The sequence below is a fragment of the Athene cunicularia genome, assembly GCF_003259725.1.
Source record: "Athene cunicularia isolate RWA chromosome 3 unlocalized genomic scaffold, athCun1 chr3_part1, whole genome shotgun sequence".
Taxonomy (NCBI): Eukaryota; Metazoa; Chordata; class Aves; order Strigiformes; family Strigidae; genus Athene; species Athene cunicularia.
The window spans coordinates 99,417,597-99,435,404 of record NW_020799097.1 but is presented as its reverse complement, the minus strand read 5'-3'; the positions used below and the strand labels follow the sequence as shown (position 1 = coordinate 99,435,404).

Genomic DNA, 17,808 nt, shown 5'->3' with positions numbered 1-17,808 from the left:
CCGCGCCCTCCCCGTTGGGTTAAGCCGCGGGAGGGGCCGGGCCTCGCCTCAAGCAGCGCCTGTGGCCGAGGAGCGGGGCGGGTGTTTATGCCTGCGGGCCTCACTCGGGCAAAGTACCGGCAGGGATTACAACGTCCCGAAAACGCCCACCGTAGCCTCGAACTTCGCGCTCCCGCCCGGGAGCGGCCTGCAAGTCCCCAAAGCCAAAGGAGCGGTGACCGCAGCCCCGGCCGGGGTGCGGGGGGCTAGGGAAGTACAGGCTCTAATTGGAGTGGGCAGAAGAGATTGTAAAGATCTGATACTTCTCTCATGCCTTCACTGCAACTTGAAGCTAGTGTGTGTTAATAGCAGAGTATTTTTCCCGTAGACATTTGGGATGTGATAAGGCAAGCACGAAGCCTTTGCGATTTCAGCTCTGGAAACGGTCATTAAGAATAAACTCTGAGCTTTATTCATACGATGAACAATTTTTCAATTCTTGCAGCATTATAGGTTAATGCAACGTTGCTTCTCATCTGTTTAGATAAAGAAGCGGTAACGATCTAAATGCAATTTTAAGCCACCTAAGGGACCGTTCCTCTGCATACAAAGGGGAACATTGCAAGTGGCATATTTGTGTAGACACTACTTGAGCTGCAGCAGCTTCCTGAACTGACCTATGATCTGCAGTGCTTTGCTAAAAGCTACATGTTTTCTTGGAAAACCTCTACAATGTAGCTGGAGGAGGATGATGAAGAGACCCAGCAGAAGTCCTTCATGTTCAGATTGCTTTAATCTGAAAGGTAGAATCAAAAGCTCCAAATGAAATCACACTAAATTCTGGACCTTCTAACACATTCCTGCTGAATCTCACTGAACGCTGCTGTAAGGGTGCAGTTTAATACTTTAGTGTATACAGAGAGATACAATTCCTCAGAAATCACCTTACATTATGCCAAATAAGAAACTAAAACTCAATTATTTTCTTTAAAGTTCTTTATATTCTTTCTATCCTCATGTTTCTGGGTGACCTAGCAGAAACTCCTCTGATCTTTAGTAAGGAGGGTTTTATATACAGGAGGGTGTAAGCACAGGACTCCAGAGTCTACTGCTGCTTTCCCTCCTGTAACGTACACAGAATAGATTGCAGTTTATCTCCTGGAGACGAGCACCAGAACTAAGAGAAAGCAAGGTAATTCCAAATAGGATGGAGACATGGAATACTCTGGAGAAAAATGGTTTAGCAGCTGGTGACTGTAGCTTCTAAGGTAGTCTATGTTGACTTGAGGGCATCTGTGGATTTGACTGAAGCAAGTAAGCATGTTAACTGCACTTCAGTTCCACAGAAGCTTCCAGGAGTTACTCCTACAGGTTAATACCACTGTCTGCTGTTCCATAAAACCACTAAAGTTGACTGACTTCACAGATAAACCCTTCTGGTGTGGAGGAAGTTGTCTTAATCCAAATCATTCTACTGTCCGAGTTACTGAGTATCCCCCTAGCAGATACACCTGAGCAGTGGTCAGCTGTGGCCCAGCAGTAGAAACTTCCTTAGCAGGCTCTGTCAAAGCCAATACATTGTATAACAACACTGACCAAAATAATTTATTTCCAAATACCAGAGGTTTTTTGTGGAGTTGGCAGCCATGCTCTGTAAGAGGAAAAATATTGCAAATCAACCCTACCTCTGTCAGAAGTGTGAAAAATGAGGTTTATCTGTACGTTGCAGTAATTGTTTCTTACTGACTTCTACAATTTGGCATTGGGAGACAGCAAGAAAAGCAGAAGTCTCTGTTCAGAGCTGAACCATGAGAGCTTGGGAGCTTTTTGGGGACCGACTTGGGCACAGGTGCTGAGGTAGTGAATGGTGGGAAGCCTGTGTAGGTTAGAACACTGTGTAGGTTAGAACAAACACAAAAAGGGGGGTAGTAGCAGTAGTAAGGATAAAGCTTGGATTTAAGTGGTGTTCGCACACTTTCAGAAATTCTGGCTATGATAGTATTTCACACTACTCACCTTGAGTTTTGTTCTGCTTTTTAGTGTTGCCTTATGAATTAAAAATCCGTTACTCTTGTTTTGTGATGCTCTGAATGCCAGCGCTTGCTTCTGTGATGATTTATTCACGCTTCTTTTGGTAATAACAGGGATATTTTTCTACCAGTTTACAAGATTTGGGCCTGTAGCATAATATCTACTGTTACTCCATTTTTCTTAATCCTGACTTCAATTTAACCCTTGAAACCGATTATACTCCTGGGACTGCTGCCCCCTTTCTGTTCAACTCCCTCCTCCCCACACCTTGTGTGAGAAGGATCCTGATTAGGTAGCATTTGGAGTTTAGGACTAAACTATTTGTGAACTACTTAAAACATTGTGCTGCCACTCACAAACGTATCTTAGGAGACACGTTCCCCAGAAGATTAACATCTTGGCTTCCCTATGGTGAGGCACAGGCAGTAAAGCAGCACTGACCTTGATAACCACTCAGTATGTATGATAATACTTTTCTTAAATTAGGTCTCTCTTCCTCAGAGAACATGTAGCATCAACAAAAAAAGCATTTTTTAATGATTCCAACTTACAGGCCAGATGCAACACATTTTTCCCAAGGCAGTCCGGAGGAGGAGATATAATGAAAAGTCCTTTCTTTTTTGTTATTAGAGGCCATATGAGTAACAGCTACAGATCAGCCTCTGTGATCTGTGCTGAAGCGTGTCCCCCACATTAGACAGCTGCAGGGGCTGGGTAACACACCCAGCAGGCTCGGGCAGCGCCGTGATGCAGGCTCATACAGCTGCGCCCGTGTTAAGGCAGCGTTCTCCCCCAGAACGGGAGCGGTGTGGAAAGAATGCCAGCCAGGGGCACTGGCTGAGCTGCCTCAGGTTGGCGGCCCAAGCCCACAGCCATAACTCCTGTCCCTCTTGTCAAACTGCACCTAACGCAGGCAGGCAGCTTGGCCATCAGGCACCAGCACCCTTCGGGGCCGTGCCCCTTTCCTCGCAGCGGGCGTTTGGGGGTGCACACAGAGCCCCACCTGGCACTCCCGAGGTCACCCTGGCAGGTGGGAGCAGCAGGTCAGCAGGCAAAGGGGCCCTCACCTCTGTGGGTAATGGTGCCTGGGCGGTCCAGGGCTTCACAGCCTGAACAAGCAGGGGGGACAGGCAAGCGGGGCATGATGGACCTGGTTCCCTGGAGGCTCTCTACACAGCTTTTTCACAACTCTGGTCTAAATGAAGTGCATTTGCTAATCACTCCCTCGACTTAAAAATTTTAAACCAAGTTTCTAGCTGAACCTGCATTTCTGAAGTGAAATCACAGAACTTACACTGGCGCTTCTAGTTGCTAGCACGATAACATATCACCAGCAATGTTCTTTACAGATTTCCTATGCAGCAGCATCTTTGATTCCAGCAATAATGTTGGAAATAAAACCAAGAAAAACCTTGAATTATTTGTAATCTCTTCTGCTGACCTAATTCTGTCAGCAGCCATGATTAAGCCCCGTCAGCAGAAGTCTGCTGCTGCTACCTGGGTATCTTCAGCACTTCAATCTGCTTAACATGTTCCAGAGACACATGGTTTATGAAAGCCACTTCCTTTATTTTAGAGAACTCTGCTAATCATTACAGATTTCTTGTTGCTAGCTTCATTCTTATGTCTCATCAGTGCAGCAACTCACTTCTATGCTTTTCTTCATCCCTGCTTTTCTACTTCTGCTATTGCCTTTTCCCTTATGAGATGCCATTTTCATTTTAGTGTATGTCTTTAATTGGAATAAATGTATTGATCACACTCTTTTCCAAATGCACAAATGGAAAACTAAACTTTAAATAATTTTGTCGTAAGTTACTTAAGCGATTTAAGTTACACCATGGACTGAGGCACACAGCTTATAAATTTACTACATGCTGTTTTGTAGCATATAATAAAAAGAAAGATGCTTAACTGGCTTGAAGCAATGTAAAAGAGTTCATTTCTTCCTTCACCTCAGTCTGTCCTTGCTTAATCTTCTCTGCTGCCTCTTTCTATATGTAACTCCTTTCCTGGTAACAGCTGGCACCAACACAAAGACATGTACCTTGACGTTGCCTTGATGTGCTGTTTGCATAAATGTAGAGAATAACAAGAAAATAAATAGCAGTGGGAAAAAAAAAAAAAAGGCAGAACTATGACCAAATAGTGTTTGGCAGCTGCTGTTTCAAAATATAAAATACAAAAAACCCCAAGCTTGCTACTTAAAAAAACGGAAAGTTCTCTGCACAAGAACACGGGTGCCTCTGGAGTTGGCCAGTGCAGCTGGCCAGTTCAGCAGCAGGACTTTCAGGATGCAGCATGACTTTTTTCGTGAAAGAATGATGCTATTATCTTCTAAAGGGTAACGTTCTGAAATCACATTTTGAAGCTAATTGGAGGTGGTATGCTGAGTCACTGAAAGAGCAGAGCATGGCCATATTTAAGGTGACACAGATTTTTAAAACTTCTTTCTCTCTCTCTCTAGCATAATGATCAACAAAAGTTATTCATGCAAATTTATTTTTTTTTACCTAGTATGCAAGTTGCTTGTTTATTCTTACGCAAAACTAATTTAGCTAAGAACAGAACTGCTGGGTGCTTTTTTATTAAACATCTGTTCTCAAACAGCCATATTTAGCCTAATATTCTTATTTAGCTGATGGAAACTAAGTTTAGAAACTGCTTTGCCACTGCTTTTTTTGTCCTTCCCAGCATGAGCTGTATTTCAGTGATGGTATTGAAAACCAAGGTGCAATTCTTTTGACAATAAAATGGCTGGGATGTTTACTGATGCTGTAATTCCTCACACCGCGATTACTGTAATGTATTGTTAATGTAAAAACACTACAATGAGCTTAGTATTCTTTAAAGAACTATCAAGCTTACACACTGAAAAAAGTATGGAACAGGGAAAATAAGATAGCATCTGAAATACAATGTCTCTTAAAATTTTAGTCCGCTTTGGGGCAAGGAGGAAGCATTTTAGAAAGATCCAAGGTACACTAACCACATAAGCTGCCTGAATCCATGTGTTGTCTATAGCAACATTAGCTTAAAAAACCCCAAACCCACACATTTATGTAGAAGCATACAGAATACAGTAGATAGCTTAACTGACAGCTTGGCAGACCTGTGCATTCCAGCTTGTATGCCAGAAATGGAAAACTGAACATGGAAGAAGGGGGCGAAGACATAGCCCTAAAACTTCTGTGGATACCCAGAAAAACAGATACATTTTTTCCTATGTTCCAAGCTAGTTCTGCAGTACATCCATGCCCAGTTTGTTGAAAATGGTTTGGAGAGAGTATATAAGGCCATGTTTCCAACCCTTGATACCCTGCATTAGGATAGGTTATTAAGTGTTTGAAAGTAAAGTAAAGGTGTAGATTTCAATGAGATGCTAGAGAAAGAGGAAAGAAATCTGCATTATGACTTTCTCTGCTTTTGAGTGGGTGCCAATGTTAAGGGAATTGGTCAGTTGAAAACTGATCCTGTTTAATACACTAGAATTTTTTCTCCCAAGTAGGTGCTGAATTTATCTGTATTTTTTAATGTTCTGTCTTGGACAATACAGTATGATTGTTTTGGTCTTGAAGTTTTGTCACTAAATTTGATTTTTGATGGCAAACTAAACCTCCTGCTCTTTTAATCTCTTAGCAGTACGACCACCATAGGCTAAAGCAGCTCTAATCAATTCTGGGTATCTGCCGTTGCTGTGCATGGTTGGAGTCCTACTGGTGTTACTCAGTTATGACGTCTCCATAATGTAGATATTTTAACTTTCTCTGAGCAAAAGGTGAAACTTTTGTACTCTAATGGCTTAAGAAAAAAGCCTGTGAATATTTTCAGTAACAAAATCCCTATTATTTTGAACTAGAAACATTCTAATACTGAAGCAAGAGTTAATATTTTCAAGGCATGAGGGAATGAAAGATAAGCGATCATAACGTGCTGATGTACGACAGACCTTGCATCAGCAGATGTGATACACTGATTGATTGCTTTTTGATACTATCAAGTGGCATTTTATTTAAGTACAAAGAAGAAAACATGTACTTTTTATCGATCATGTTTCTTATAATTCAATAAATAGCATTTCCAAAGAAAGGTACTTGCTGTAAAGAGAACTAGGAATTTCAGATTGAGCAGTGAGACAGTAGCTTCTTTTTCAGAGGGATGCAGAACCACAAATCCCATAATGCTGTCCTCTGACTGTGCAAAATCATGAAGAAAAATGTTGAAGAGAAACTTCACCTGTGCTGTGTGCACCTACCTGAGCAAATAAGGTGCTTGTATTAAAAGGTTTTTTTCCATGTTCTTATTGTAAATGAAACACCTCTCTGATTCCTGCATCTTAAAGAAAGTGGGTTGAGGTACTGAGTATATATGGGCATACAGGGGTACACCCCTCCCCTGGTGCACTGATACGCTGTCACACAGGGATTTATCATGGTTGGCTTATGATTGTCAGAAAGGTAACTTCCACTTTTCACCACACAAGCGGACAAGGGTGAATACTGGGGTTTTTTTGTGGAAAAAAAACCCCAACCCTGAACTTAGGAAGACGACAGCAAACTAGTCAGAGGGAAACCTGAGGATGAAATGTTTAAATGGGAGCAAGAAATCTCCCCCAACTTTTATGATAGGAAAGATGTTTTTAAAAGCCAGTTGTGCTATTTTGCAGCTGCAAAAACATGGAAATTAGAGGAAGGGTGGCCTTTCCTAATGGCGCTTGCTAGGAAAAGCCATGATTGGCATGTGAGGTTCTATTCCAAAATTTCTAATTTGAAGGGAAAAATAGTATACTCTGCCTGTTTTAGTGCAGTTTGACCTAAGACAATAGCAGACTTGAAGCAATTTTGTACTACAAAAAGAGCAAAACCTTCTCATGTCACAATTTCCTGGGTAAAGGACCTTCCCTTGGACTTGCTGTATTTCCAGTGTTCCCTGGAATAACAGATAGATAGTAATTAATTTCCTGGTACATGAAACACAGATACTGGCAGAAAAGGCTTCTAAAGCTAGAAGCTTGCTGTACAGTCATATTCAAGCTGACATGACAATGAAGTTGTGGTAGTGGTATGATTAAGACCTACTGTAGAAACCAAATCTGAAGTAATATTCCAGGCCTGAGTGGTGACGCATGGCATGTATAAGAAAGGGAAATACATGCTCTAGAGCACTTCAATGAAATGCTGAGAATAAATTCAGACTGCGTCTTTAAATACCTTACTAAATGATGTGGAAGTTACTGTTCATTAATTGGTTTTGTACTGAAAGATACAGTCATATGGCAAATGAACCCTGGGTATCTTGGAAATGCAGGGTGGTTTAGACTGTTTTTAAAATATCTTTAATCCAGAAGTAACAGGATTCTTCCACAACTGCCTCTGAGCAGAGCCTTCCTGACAATTTTTAGCTGGTTAAATGGCTCAAAGAAAATTAACGTAAGTGAATACTCTGGTTTTAGTTTTAGTTTATTCTACAAACCTGAAAATTTTAAACAGCTGTTCTATATTATTTACATGATATATTGGTCTGTATATTTTTTGACACCTAAAGTAGGCTGGCAGCTGTTAGTCACAAAGTATTTGTGGAAGGAAACCCACCCCCAGCTTACTCGCAGTGACCAAGGATTTTAAAGATTGAATGGACTCAAAAACTTGTCTTATCTTCAGTGCCAATATTGAGCACAGCTCTTATTTAGATTAAGACAGTCTATCTACTAGTGAAATAAAAAAGATTCGGTGTCATATCTGGCAACTGCTTTCAAGATACTTTTCTTAGTATTTGCTACCACTCTGGGTTTCTGTAACAGCTTTACATGGCATCTATTTTCTATGACCCTCGGGAAAGTATCGGAAAAGCACCACTTACTTTCTGTTAATACAAATAGTTTGTTTGCCTTAGCCTTTAAATAAGGGAAAACTTTACCAAAGATTTGCTCATTGATCTGCCTGTGTTCTTGAGTATGTTCCGTTCTTTTCTATTGCAGATGTTCTAAAGTGCTCAGTGAGAGTGTACTAGCAGGCTGGAACTGAACACAGCTGCACGCAAAAGGGTGGAAGGAGCCTGGCTGGATTTCAGACTAGAGGTGTCTGTCCTTGAATGCCACCCACAGATTACCGGGAAACCTGAACTGGTGGGAGGGAAAGCAAAGGTAATTAGATTGAAGGTTTACTGTTGCTTAAGTTCATATATAGTAAAACTCCATTTAGAAAGACAGAGCATTAGCTTAACCAAACATTTTAAAATCTCCTCTGAATGACTGGCTTGGGTTAAGCTTGTTTGCTAGATGGGACTAATGAAGTATCAGCCAGGGGCGAGAGCAGCAGTATTAACAATCTGTGTCCCGATTACAGGGTGAGACTGCAGGCTACTAGATATTGAAAGTCAAGCTTTGCTACTGCGTGCTGTCAAGTCTTTTCATCCAGCTTTCCTTCATAAAAAAAGGCAGTGATACTGAACTGATCCTACAGATTTAGTTCAGTTCCATGCCTGAAAACCTCTCCCTCCCTCCTTAAGGGCGAAGTGCTAGTTTACAGATAGAGTGATACTGACAGTGGTTTGACTCTCAGATTCAAACTGGAGTTCTAAGAAAGGAGAACACTTTGCTGTGTTGCACAGAGCACCCTGCATGGCATATGTTGCCTTTATTTCAGGGCGTGAAATTGGTAATTCTGGCTATTTTGCTGTATGAATGCAGAAGTGGGAACTTGTGACAGGTATAATTTAAGCTTTGGCTGTTTTACTCATAAGAACACAATGCAGCATGCTCAAATACTGATGTCTATAAATTATATGAAGCATGGCATTTTTATTAACTTCCTCTAAAATTCAACTAAAAATTGTCTGACTGAAAATGAGACAAGATGGTCAGTAGGTAGAAAGATGACTTGAGACAAGACATAAAGCCATGACTGGAGTGTTGCTGTTGGCACTTGCTGAGAAAAGTGGCAGAAAGCAAAACTGTAGAAATGTGGTAAAAGAATGGGAGAGGAAACAAAGAATGAAAATAGCTTATCTGAAGTTTTATAAGTGATGACCAGGAACATGCTGTGAAGTCAGAAGCCACATTAGGGGATGGAAAAAGATGATCAGTGTATTGCACAGTTACAGCGTTATGCAAATGCACAGCTAGAGAGAAAGACATTGTTAGGCCTTAGGAAACCCCTAAACATGAAGGGGAAGGTAGAGGAAGCAGATCACAGTCTTAAAAGGGAGGAAGTTTCATACAGGGAAAGACACAGACAAGAAGTGTGGCCTACTGAGGTTAGTAGGTAGTAGTGCTAGTAAACACTGGTCTGCAACAGTCAGAATCTGCACAGGTCATTCTGCTTTTTCGGGGTGGAGATGATCTGTGATGGCCGTTAGCTATGACTCTGTCAACAGCATTAAGGTTCAGAGGTCACTTTAAATGTACACTGGCTTTCCTCAACACAGTGAGGCTGTAAGCAAGAAATTTTCTAATAAATACACCTTTCCCAAGATCAAGTATTCCTTCTGCCAGAGGGTTGCTTACATAGGTTAATACTTCCTGCAGCTGCCTCCAGAGTTATTTCGTTCCTATTTAGGTCTGATAATTAATAAAACTGAGCCAACTGAAAAATCATTTAGTCAAAAACCGCAAGCTGAGAGTATAACACCAAAGACAATAAAATACAACCTCTTAATCTTACCATGCATCAAACCTAAATGTGGACAGACTTAGTACTGAGCACAGTCACATTTCTATACTATATACAGCTTGAACTTGGCAGGCAGCTTACGCAAAACTAAAGCATGGCAAATTTGAAGAAAATGTAATACAGACTTGAAAGCGGCTGTTCCTCTGAAGCACCAGATTTAACCAGGTCAGCTCAATTTCTTCCTTCACGTCGGTGTCTGGCATGACTTAGAAATGCTATTATGACTAAATACTAGGAATGAGAGAAAGGAAGAATAGCTTGAAATTGAGCAAACACCTGGAAGGGAGAACCAGGCCCATAAGGGCTTTGACTAAATTCCTGGGGTTTTTTCAGGCATACTGTAGAAGATTCACAGGCAGCTTCCTTGATATCACAAGTGACTGTCTTGAAATACCTCTCCTAAAACAGCTTTGGGCCTCTCTACAACCAGAAAATGCAGACAGTCTTCAAGCAGAAGCTTGCTTTCTTGTCTTTCAGCTACTTCCCACTGAGATTATCCATTACTGTCTGATGGTAATATTGGGCTTTTTCTTCTTCTGTGATTTTATAAAGCTTTGAGTGCTCTTGGTAAGTATGATCCAGCCTTTCTGGCTGTCTTGTCCTGTGACCCAGTTGGCTATTCCTTCTGTAAATTCTTTTAATAGCAGTCAAATCAAAGCCACTGTCTTAATACTGAAGCAGATTCCTGCAGCTGTGTCCCTCCTGCTAACCTAGGAAAGGTAGAAGTGCTTAATGCAGTCTGAAGGCAAAGTCGATAATAGCTCTGCACCTAGTATTATCTCCTTTGATTCACGGTGAACTGACCTTCAAAGTAACTGAGAACTCTTTTGCGATCTGTACTTGTTTTCTCCTCTTAAGTGTAAGCAGTATCCATCTAGACCGGGTTTACACTATAACCAACCCAGCCAGTTGAGAAAAATGCCATGCCTTTCCCTATAGTGAACTAAACCACTTAATGACTTATTTTTCCTATCCACAATGGTACTTTCTAGTATGCATTTGCTTTGCAATATGGTTCTACAAGCACTTCATTTAGAGATATAAGCCTGTGGAAGTCTCGGATTTGTACTGTGATCACTGTGTTCTTCTGTTAGCAGGAAGTTACTAAGACTCAAAATGAGGCTGCTGGAACTGTAAGAGCCCAGAAAAGTCTCCAATGTGCTTCAGTGTCCTCTAAGATTGTGGGTTTTGACTTATTACAAGTTAATATGCAAGCTGTATGTACACCTGGCATTCAGTTACATCGAAGGAGCTACAGCAAAAAACATGTAACAATCTGGCATCCATAACATTAACCATGACACAGACATGAAGGGGATTTTGCAAATCTTTCAGAAGCCATTTAGTATCAAGAGGAGATTAATAATTTTATATATATATATATATATATATATATATAAATATATAGACTTAACCTTTCTATAAACTTATTATAGAGGACCACACTTCTTGATCAGAGAGTACAGTCAAACTTCTTCAATTTATAGCTCTTCACTCTGCATGGACTGGAGTTATGATCAAGAATAATTCAATGAAACAAGAGTTTATAGAATTACTTTATAAGAGAACTTTTATTTAACAATCAACTGTCTCAGTAAATTAGGTTGATAGGAGCAACCAACTTCAGCACTAACAGAGCCAAGTACCTGGTGAGTTTATGACTTGACTTCAGTTTCTTCTACGTGAGGTAGTGAATCCCAAACTGGTTCTCGAATGTGTTCAGGTATCTTCTCTATCTTAGTCTAAAAGGAAAGCAAAGCAACCATTTATTATACCAACTAGTTAGCAGCTAACTACCTTGCTTTCTTTAGTCCGAGATATTTATCAGATTAAAAATGCCACCTAGTGGCGTTTTCAAGCAATACAGCCTCTTTACCGTTTAGTACGTCAGCAAACGTTCCTTCCAATCTACACACACCTCCTCTGCTGACTTAAAAAAAAGACTTTTGTAGTTACTGGTACTAGTATCAGGACTTAGTCTCATGACAGTTAATAACATGAGATGGAAACTTACCTTTTTAACTTCCATGGCAACCCCTTCAGGTAAGTTTCGTTGAACATACTCCAAGTAAACTGCAGCAGTACTGCTTGTTAGGTATTTTAACTAAAACAGAAAAAATGATATTTTAATGAACTACTATTAATAATACTTCAAACAGAATACAGAAAAAATGAATTTGCCCTAACTTCCCTAGGTCTTGCTGTGGGACCAAACATTCTACAGGAAGGCAGCTTCCGTAACACTGGACAGCTGAGCTGTGCGCAACTCTCATGCAAGTATAAAGTATTTCACTCCACAGAACTGCACTTACTGCCTATGATCACATGCATGGATTATAATGGAAGTGGTGGATCTTAACACTGCAGGTGTCAGATGAAATTAATTCTAGGTAATGCAAGCTTTTATATACTCTCCAAGTTCAACCTTGTTATAAATCCTGCAATTCCAAAATTCTATTGAAATTTGGTTTTCTATCATACTTTCTCCTGGATGGCAAAAACAGTGCTTATGGTCTGTGGGCAGCCATTGGTACTGCACTGTTATCTGTGGACTTAAAGTCCCATTTTGCTAAGCACCGTGCAAATACATAGTAAGACAGCCAGGAGCAACAAAATGCTGGCAGTAAACCTTTCTTATAAGAAAGTTAACCACAGCTCTAAACCATACAGAAGTCTGTGTCATCAGCCAAGAGCTAGTGGTCTGTATACACTTCCTTTCTTGTATTTCCCCCATGCAGTTTTAGTTTGCCACATGATGTTACATAGGGCAAAAGTATGTGTGTTCAAAAACATAAGACAAGCTCACAAAGAACAGAACCCCTAGTGACTGGTAATGACAATGATTAAGCTGTATCTTCCTCCCTTCCTGAGAAAGCTTATATCCCACTGATTCTTGGAAACCAAGAGCATAACATATATAAAGATAGCTCTCAATTCTACCTTATTTTTTAACAGCTGTTAAGGTGATGGTCAAAACTAGCCTTTTAATTAAAAAATGATGTAGGCTGTACATAACTTGTGGCACATTTGATGTACCTAGCTCATCTGTTTTCTGTGATTCTCTGCACTCTCCTTCCCAGCCCTAGTAAACAGGAAGTTTGTGTTCACTCCTGAACTAACATCTATTAACGTCTTTGAATTGCACAGCTAGAACATAACTGTTCTTTTTATGGCTTTCTTACCTCCAAACACATGTAATGTGTTCTCATTTCATACTGAACTCTGTGCTTCTTGTAAATGTGTACAGATTTTAAAAGTGTCAATCGTTCTATTGTCTTTGGAGGTTTATATCTGAACAAAACACAAAAAGAAAATTTCGTTTTATATAAAGCATGGTAATACAAGTTATCTGAAAGAGTATGCTGAAATCCCCATTCTTATTTGACGTTTAGAAGATATACAAGGAAGTATTAAACACTGGTACAGTTTATTATTAACACACACAGGCATGGTTCATACTCAGGTATTAATGTGCATTAGTTCAGGGAAGCTAGAGCACGGACAAGCGTACTGAGACTGTCGATATCCTTTGTGTAGTTAAAATGCACTTTTACTATGGCAGCACTAAGTGTAGAACTGCTGCTGCTTCCTCATCACTGTGCTGCCATCTAAGAAGCATTAGATTTATAATCTGAGAAAAAAATCCCAGATTACACCTGTTTCTTCCAAAAAAGAGAAAATACTTCTAAGCCTAGAACCTGAATTACAATAGATGACATAAAAAGTGTCTGACACCACATCACTCTACATATCAGTTACTTACACTTTTTCAACAGAGATGCCAAGTTCTTCAGCTGCAAGCACTGCAAAATATTCATAGCTGTCCAACACAGCTTTATCATGGCCTTTAACTAGAAGGGACAACCTCTTGTACAGTGTTTCTGGCTCATCTGAAATAGATACCTGCATTTTTAAAGAAAGATCAAGTGTTACCACTCCATGTTCTCCTTAATGCATGCACTGCGTATTTTCTTAGCCTGTGCACCCCATTTGTAAGAGAGGAAAAACCCACACACTGTTAGCTGCTTATTTTAGTTTATCTGCATGAGGCTGACAGTATTACATTGTTTGACAGTTCTCACTTATCAGGGAAAGCAGAAGTGTGAAGAGATACCTAACTTCTGAAGATTTCAGTAAAACTTTTTGATGGGAAAAGGAAAGTGAATGCTGGATAAATATAAGGAGGACAACAGAAAAGGCAAGAATGAAACTCATTGTTAAAGCAGGTCTGGAGCAGCAGTATTTGTATTTCAAATAGCAGTGTGAGAATACATGAAATTCTCAGACCACTTGGATATGGACAGTAACTAGAACATTATAGACAGTAACCAGAATTCTCTCTTTACTATGTCAGTTATAAGGCTAATTTAAACATCGCAGGCTCCCCAGGCATACTGTCCGTTACCTTTGACCAGATGCAAGTTTACAACGTTCATTTACAACTTTGTGACTTCCAGTCTGAGCTTCAATTTCTGATGGCCTGGGCTCACTGATCATCTGAAAAGCCTTGATGTGTCCAGGAAGCACAGGTTTACTCCTGGGCAGTTTAGCACAGTAAGTCCAGCATGCACCAGACAGTGCAGGAAGGCTGTGTCTGCACTGTAGATGTAATACTGCCTGTAAGATTTTGGCTTGCTTGCATGTGTTGTACAGATTGAGCGTGTGTTCCTCACATGCTCCTGAAGTCCTAGTCAAAATGAAGGCATTCAGAATCTAAATGCAAGATACCCACTACATGCCTTCATGAACTCCCCACCTCCATCAGCCCTGGGCTCCCAGTTTCCAAGCCAGAGACAAAGGCCTTAAGCTGGTGCAGGCACTGAACTGAATGTAGCCAAAAAGATGGTATTTCATAGAGTTACAGTTGCATAGAGAAGGAAGAAAACGATTAAGAGGCAACTATGGACAATAGAAATCTTGAAGAAAAAAAAAAAAAATCTCAAATACCAATAATCTAAATTCTTTCTTTCTGTATAGCAAATTTGACATCATTAAGGCAGAACTTTAAAAAGCTGCAACAAAGGAATTCAAGTTTTTCTGCACACCCTCTTTATTAATAAGACAATATATAAACTACCACTCTATAAACACTTACCAAAGGGTTAGTCTTAGGCCCCTGTGTATCAACATGGGATCCAGCCAGCCGTGCTCCCATCAAGTCAGTGTTTCTAGAAATGTGGTAATGAAAAAAGCATAAAATAAGTTGTTAAAGTTGGATTTTTTTTTTTTAGGGAGTGTGGAGGAGAAGTGGAAAGAAGGAGGGCCTTTTATACTTACAGAAAAAAACACTGCTTTTGCAGAATTCTGCTTGCATAATTGACAGAAAAAGCTGAACCCTATATAAAACAAATAGGTTATGGGTTGTTTTTCCCCAAACTGCAAAGTAGCCAGTTAATACAGGTTTATTAAAGGTTACTTTTTTTTTTTTTTTTTTTTTTTTTTTTTTTATTGCACACCAGAACCTAACACATTCCTAGGCATTGATCTGTCAAACTACAAAGTTTGCTCTACTGGAAAACCCAGGAAAACAGATGCACAGAAATATATTTTAGTATACAACAGCACCTAAAAAAAGAAACACATTAAGGGAACAATGTAACAGTATGCAATTGTTATTAATGAGGCATCTGAATAGCAACCACAAAGCATTTTTTAGCAGAAATATGTATTTTGTTTGGTGTCAGATACCATTTCTGTATATAATATTTTCTCTTTAGTTTTACTTTCACAGTACTATATATCAGTTTTGAACTGATAAGATTAAGTAGGCCTTGCTGTTGTAAAAATAATTGTAAACAGTATCCTATAAATGAAAAAATTCAACTTCTGAATTTGACTGAAAATTTTCTGGTTTTTCAGCAACCAGTTCCTTATGATTTTGAACACTTGTTCTTTTGAACATTTAAATATAAATACTTCTAACAAGTAAATGGACTGTATTTAAAACATAACATGGTTTTCCTGTGTTAAAAAGGGAATACAACTCTTAATTAAGGTGTAGCATTACTGTCTTTCATATTTGAGTTAACTGCTCCCTTCTGAACATTATGTGGCTTCTACCTTCCTTTCACTAATTCTCAATTTGGCAAAGTTAATAGACTACTTGAGGAGAGGAAAAAAAAAAAAAGCCAGAACTCTCACTTAAGAGCAGCTCAGGGCTGCAGCTGAATGCTCTTATTTAACAAGTGCTGGAGTCATAGCTTTAAGAAAGATGACAGATACCCCACATACCAGTTATGTAGGTGACTGTATAATCAAAACATCAGAAAACTGCCAGAATTTACACTTCCCAGGTAATCTTAATTTAGTTGCTTGTGAATATGCACAACTAACCATATGATGTTCTCGGGTTCCTAACCTTTACATCTTAATTACAGATCAGTAGTGAATGAAGCTGTTTTCTGAAGTAATTCTGCCTCATTCGCTATTTATCCTACAACTTTTGCATCCAGTAAGGAAGATGACTTCAGGAAAAGGCAGGAGTTTCCGGTTTACAAAACTGACCTGAGAGCACAGCTGATTGTCTCCCCTTAGGCAAGCCTTTCAAATCCCGGCGTTTAAGGAGGAGCAGCAGCTTACATTAAGTACATGACACAGTAAGCAACTTTAGGAGCACTGAGTATTTAATACTATAGTTGATGACCATTCATAATGTTTCAAAGTTCATGCTGGGAACTACCTGAGCCTTAATACCAAAAATTTAAAATTTGCATCTGATAAAATTACCTTTTTCTTTGCACCTCAGTTCTCTATCTCCGAAATCAGAATACTGCCTCCCTTTCACTCAATGCCAATATGAAGCACACTAACACCATCACCTGACATGCATCAGGGAGCAGACAGGCCCATGAGGGTAAAAGACTGTATTCAGTGCAGGGCTTAAACAGTGCGTGCAAGCACATGGCAAAGAATCTGACCCCAGATGACAAATGTAAGACCGGAATTGTAACTAAAAGCTGTATCTGGTTTGGGGTTTTTGTGAGTATGCAGTGTCTGCTATGCATTATTTTACTTCTAACTGCTTGACCTTGTAATACGTATTATTTGTATGCAAATACATGTATGATCACAGCATATTGTGTTATGTGGTTTTGGATAAAGAAATTTCAGTCTTCGTGTAATAAAGATGAATAAAACAAAACATCATGCAACAGTAGAATTCTATCCCACATACTAAGCTCTGCAGCCTTTAGAAGAGTCTATGGTTGTGTGTATTATTCCCACCACATGCTTTCTCCATTTGCTACTAATTATGCAGGTATGTCAGGATTTTTATTTTTTTTTAATAATAAAAGGTGCTCTGTGCAAATTTACACAAAATGATAGGCTGAGTACGCATTCAGGAGGCAGTAAAGTATATTTTAACAGCTTCTGTCGTTCTCATTTAAATGTACTTGATGCACTCTGGCCAGCATAGAAGGTAGAAAAAGGTACTCAAACTGCAACACAACAGAATTCAATTTCTTGTGTAAACCAAGGCCTTGCACAAAACAAAATTATCCCTTTTCTAATGCAAAATAGCCTTCATTTTGTTTAGATGAGAGACTTCGAAGTACTCAGGAGATGGATACCTGAAAGGTAAGCAAGTCCAGAACACAGCACATACACAGAAGAACCGTTTAAAGCTTCAGAAAATTAATAGGAAACCCCCAACATCGAATTTTCTCAACTTGAGAGAAAGCAATCACTCTTTAAAAGTCAAAACCAGCAGAAAACATCGGTAGTGTAAAAAGTTTTGCTAATTTTTTAGTTGTAACTTCAAGATTTGAAACAGGCTTAGGGCACGACCACCAAATCCATTTTCCATTTATCCATCATCCCCTACGCCCAAAGTTACAGCCGCAATAACAGTTTGGAGGGTCCGCTACGCCGCTGCCGACGGGCAGAGACACAGCTGCGAAACCCCAACCCTCCCCGAAGCCAGAAGGAAACCACCTGCGATCTCCCCCACCCGCGGGAGCCCACCGAGGAGGGCGGGCCGGCTCCAGAACAGCTCGCACCGGGGACGCACAGCGCCCAGCATCGGCCCTCAGGCGTGCGGCTGAGCTACTCCAGCTGCCTTTTCCTTCTCCCCTCAGGCGTGAAGACGCCGAAGGAACAAAAAAAAAAAAAAAAAAAAAAAAAAAAA

General features: G+C 39.9%; 2 protein-coding genes across 2 annotated transcripts in view; both read right to left on the bottom strand.

Annotated features, from left to right (window-relative positions):
* Positions 1-9,883, bottom strand: part of UTP25 (UTP25, small subunit processor component) — a 25,273-nt gene extending 15,390 nt beyond the window's left edge. Inside the window, exons 1-2 of the mRNA XM_026844622.1 lie at positions 9,806-9,883; positions 151-245 (exon numbers count right to left, since the gene is read on the bottom strand). Coding sequence (XP_026700423.1) covers positions 151-245; positions 9,806-9,883 — 173 coding nt within the window. The remainder of the gene's footprint in view (positions 1-150; positions 246-9,805) is intronic.
* A 1,344-nt stretch (positions 9,884-11,227) lies between these two features.
* The window catches only part of MRPS10 (mitochondrial ribosomal protein S10), a 9,257-nt gene continuing 2,676 nt past the window's right edge, over positions 11,228-17,808 (bottom strand). Inside the window, exons 2-7 of the mRNA XM_026844621.1 lie at positions 14,958-15,016; positions 14,776-14,848; positions 13,444-13,583; positions 12,863-12,971; positions 11,695-11,784; positions 11,228-11,422 (exon numbers count right to left, since the gene is read on the bottom strand). Of these exons, the coding sequence (XP_026700422.1) occupies positions 11,336-11,422; positions 11,695-11,784; positions 12,863-12,971; positions 13,444-13,583; positions 14,776-14,848; positions 14,958-15,016 (558 nt within the window). The 3' untranslated portion in view covers positions 11,228-11,335. The remainder of the gene's footprint in view (positions 11,423-11,694; positions 11,785-12,862; positions 12,972-13,443; positions 13,584-14,775; positions 14,849-14,957; positions 15,017-17,808) is intronic.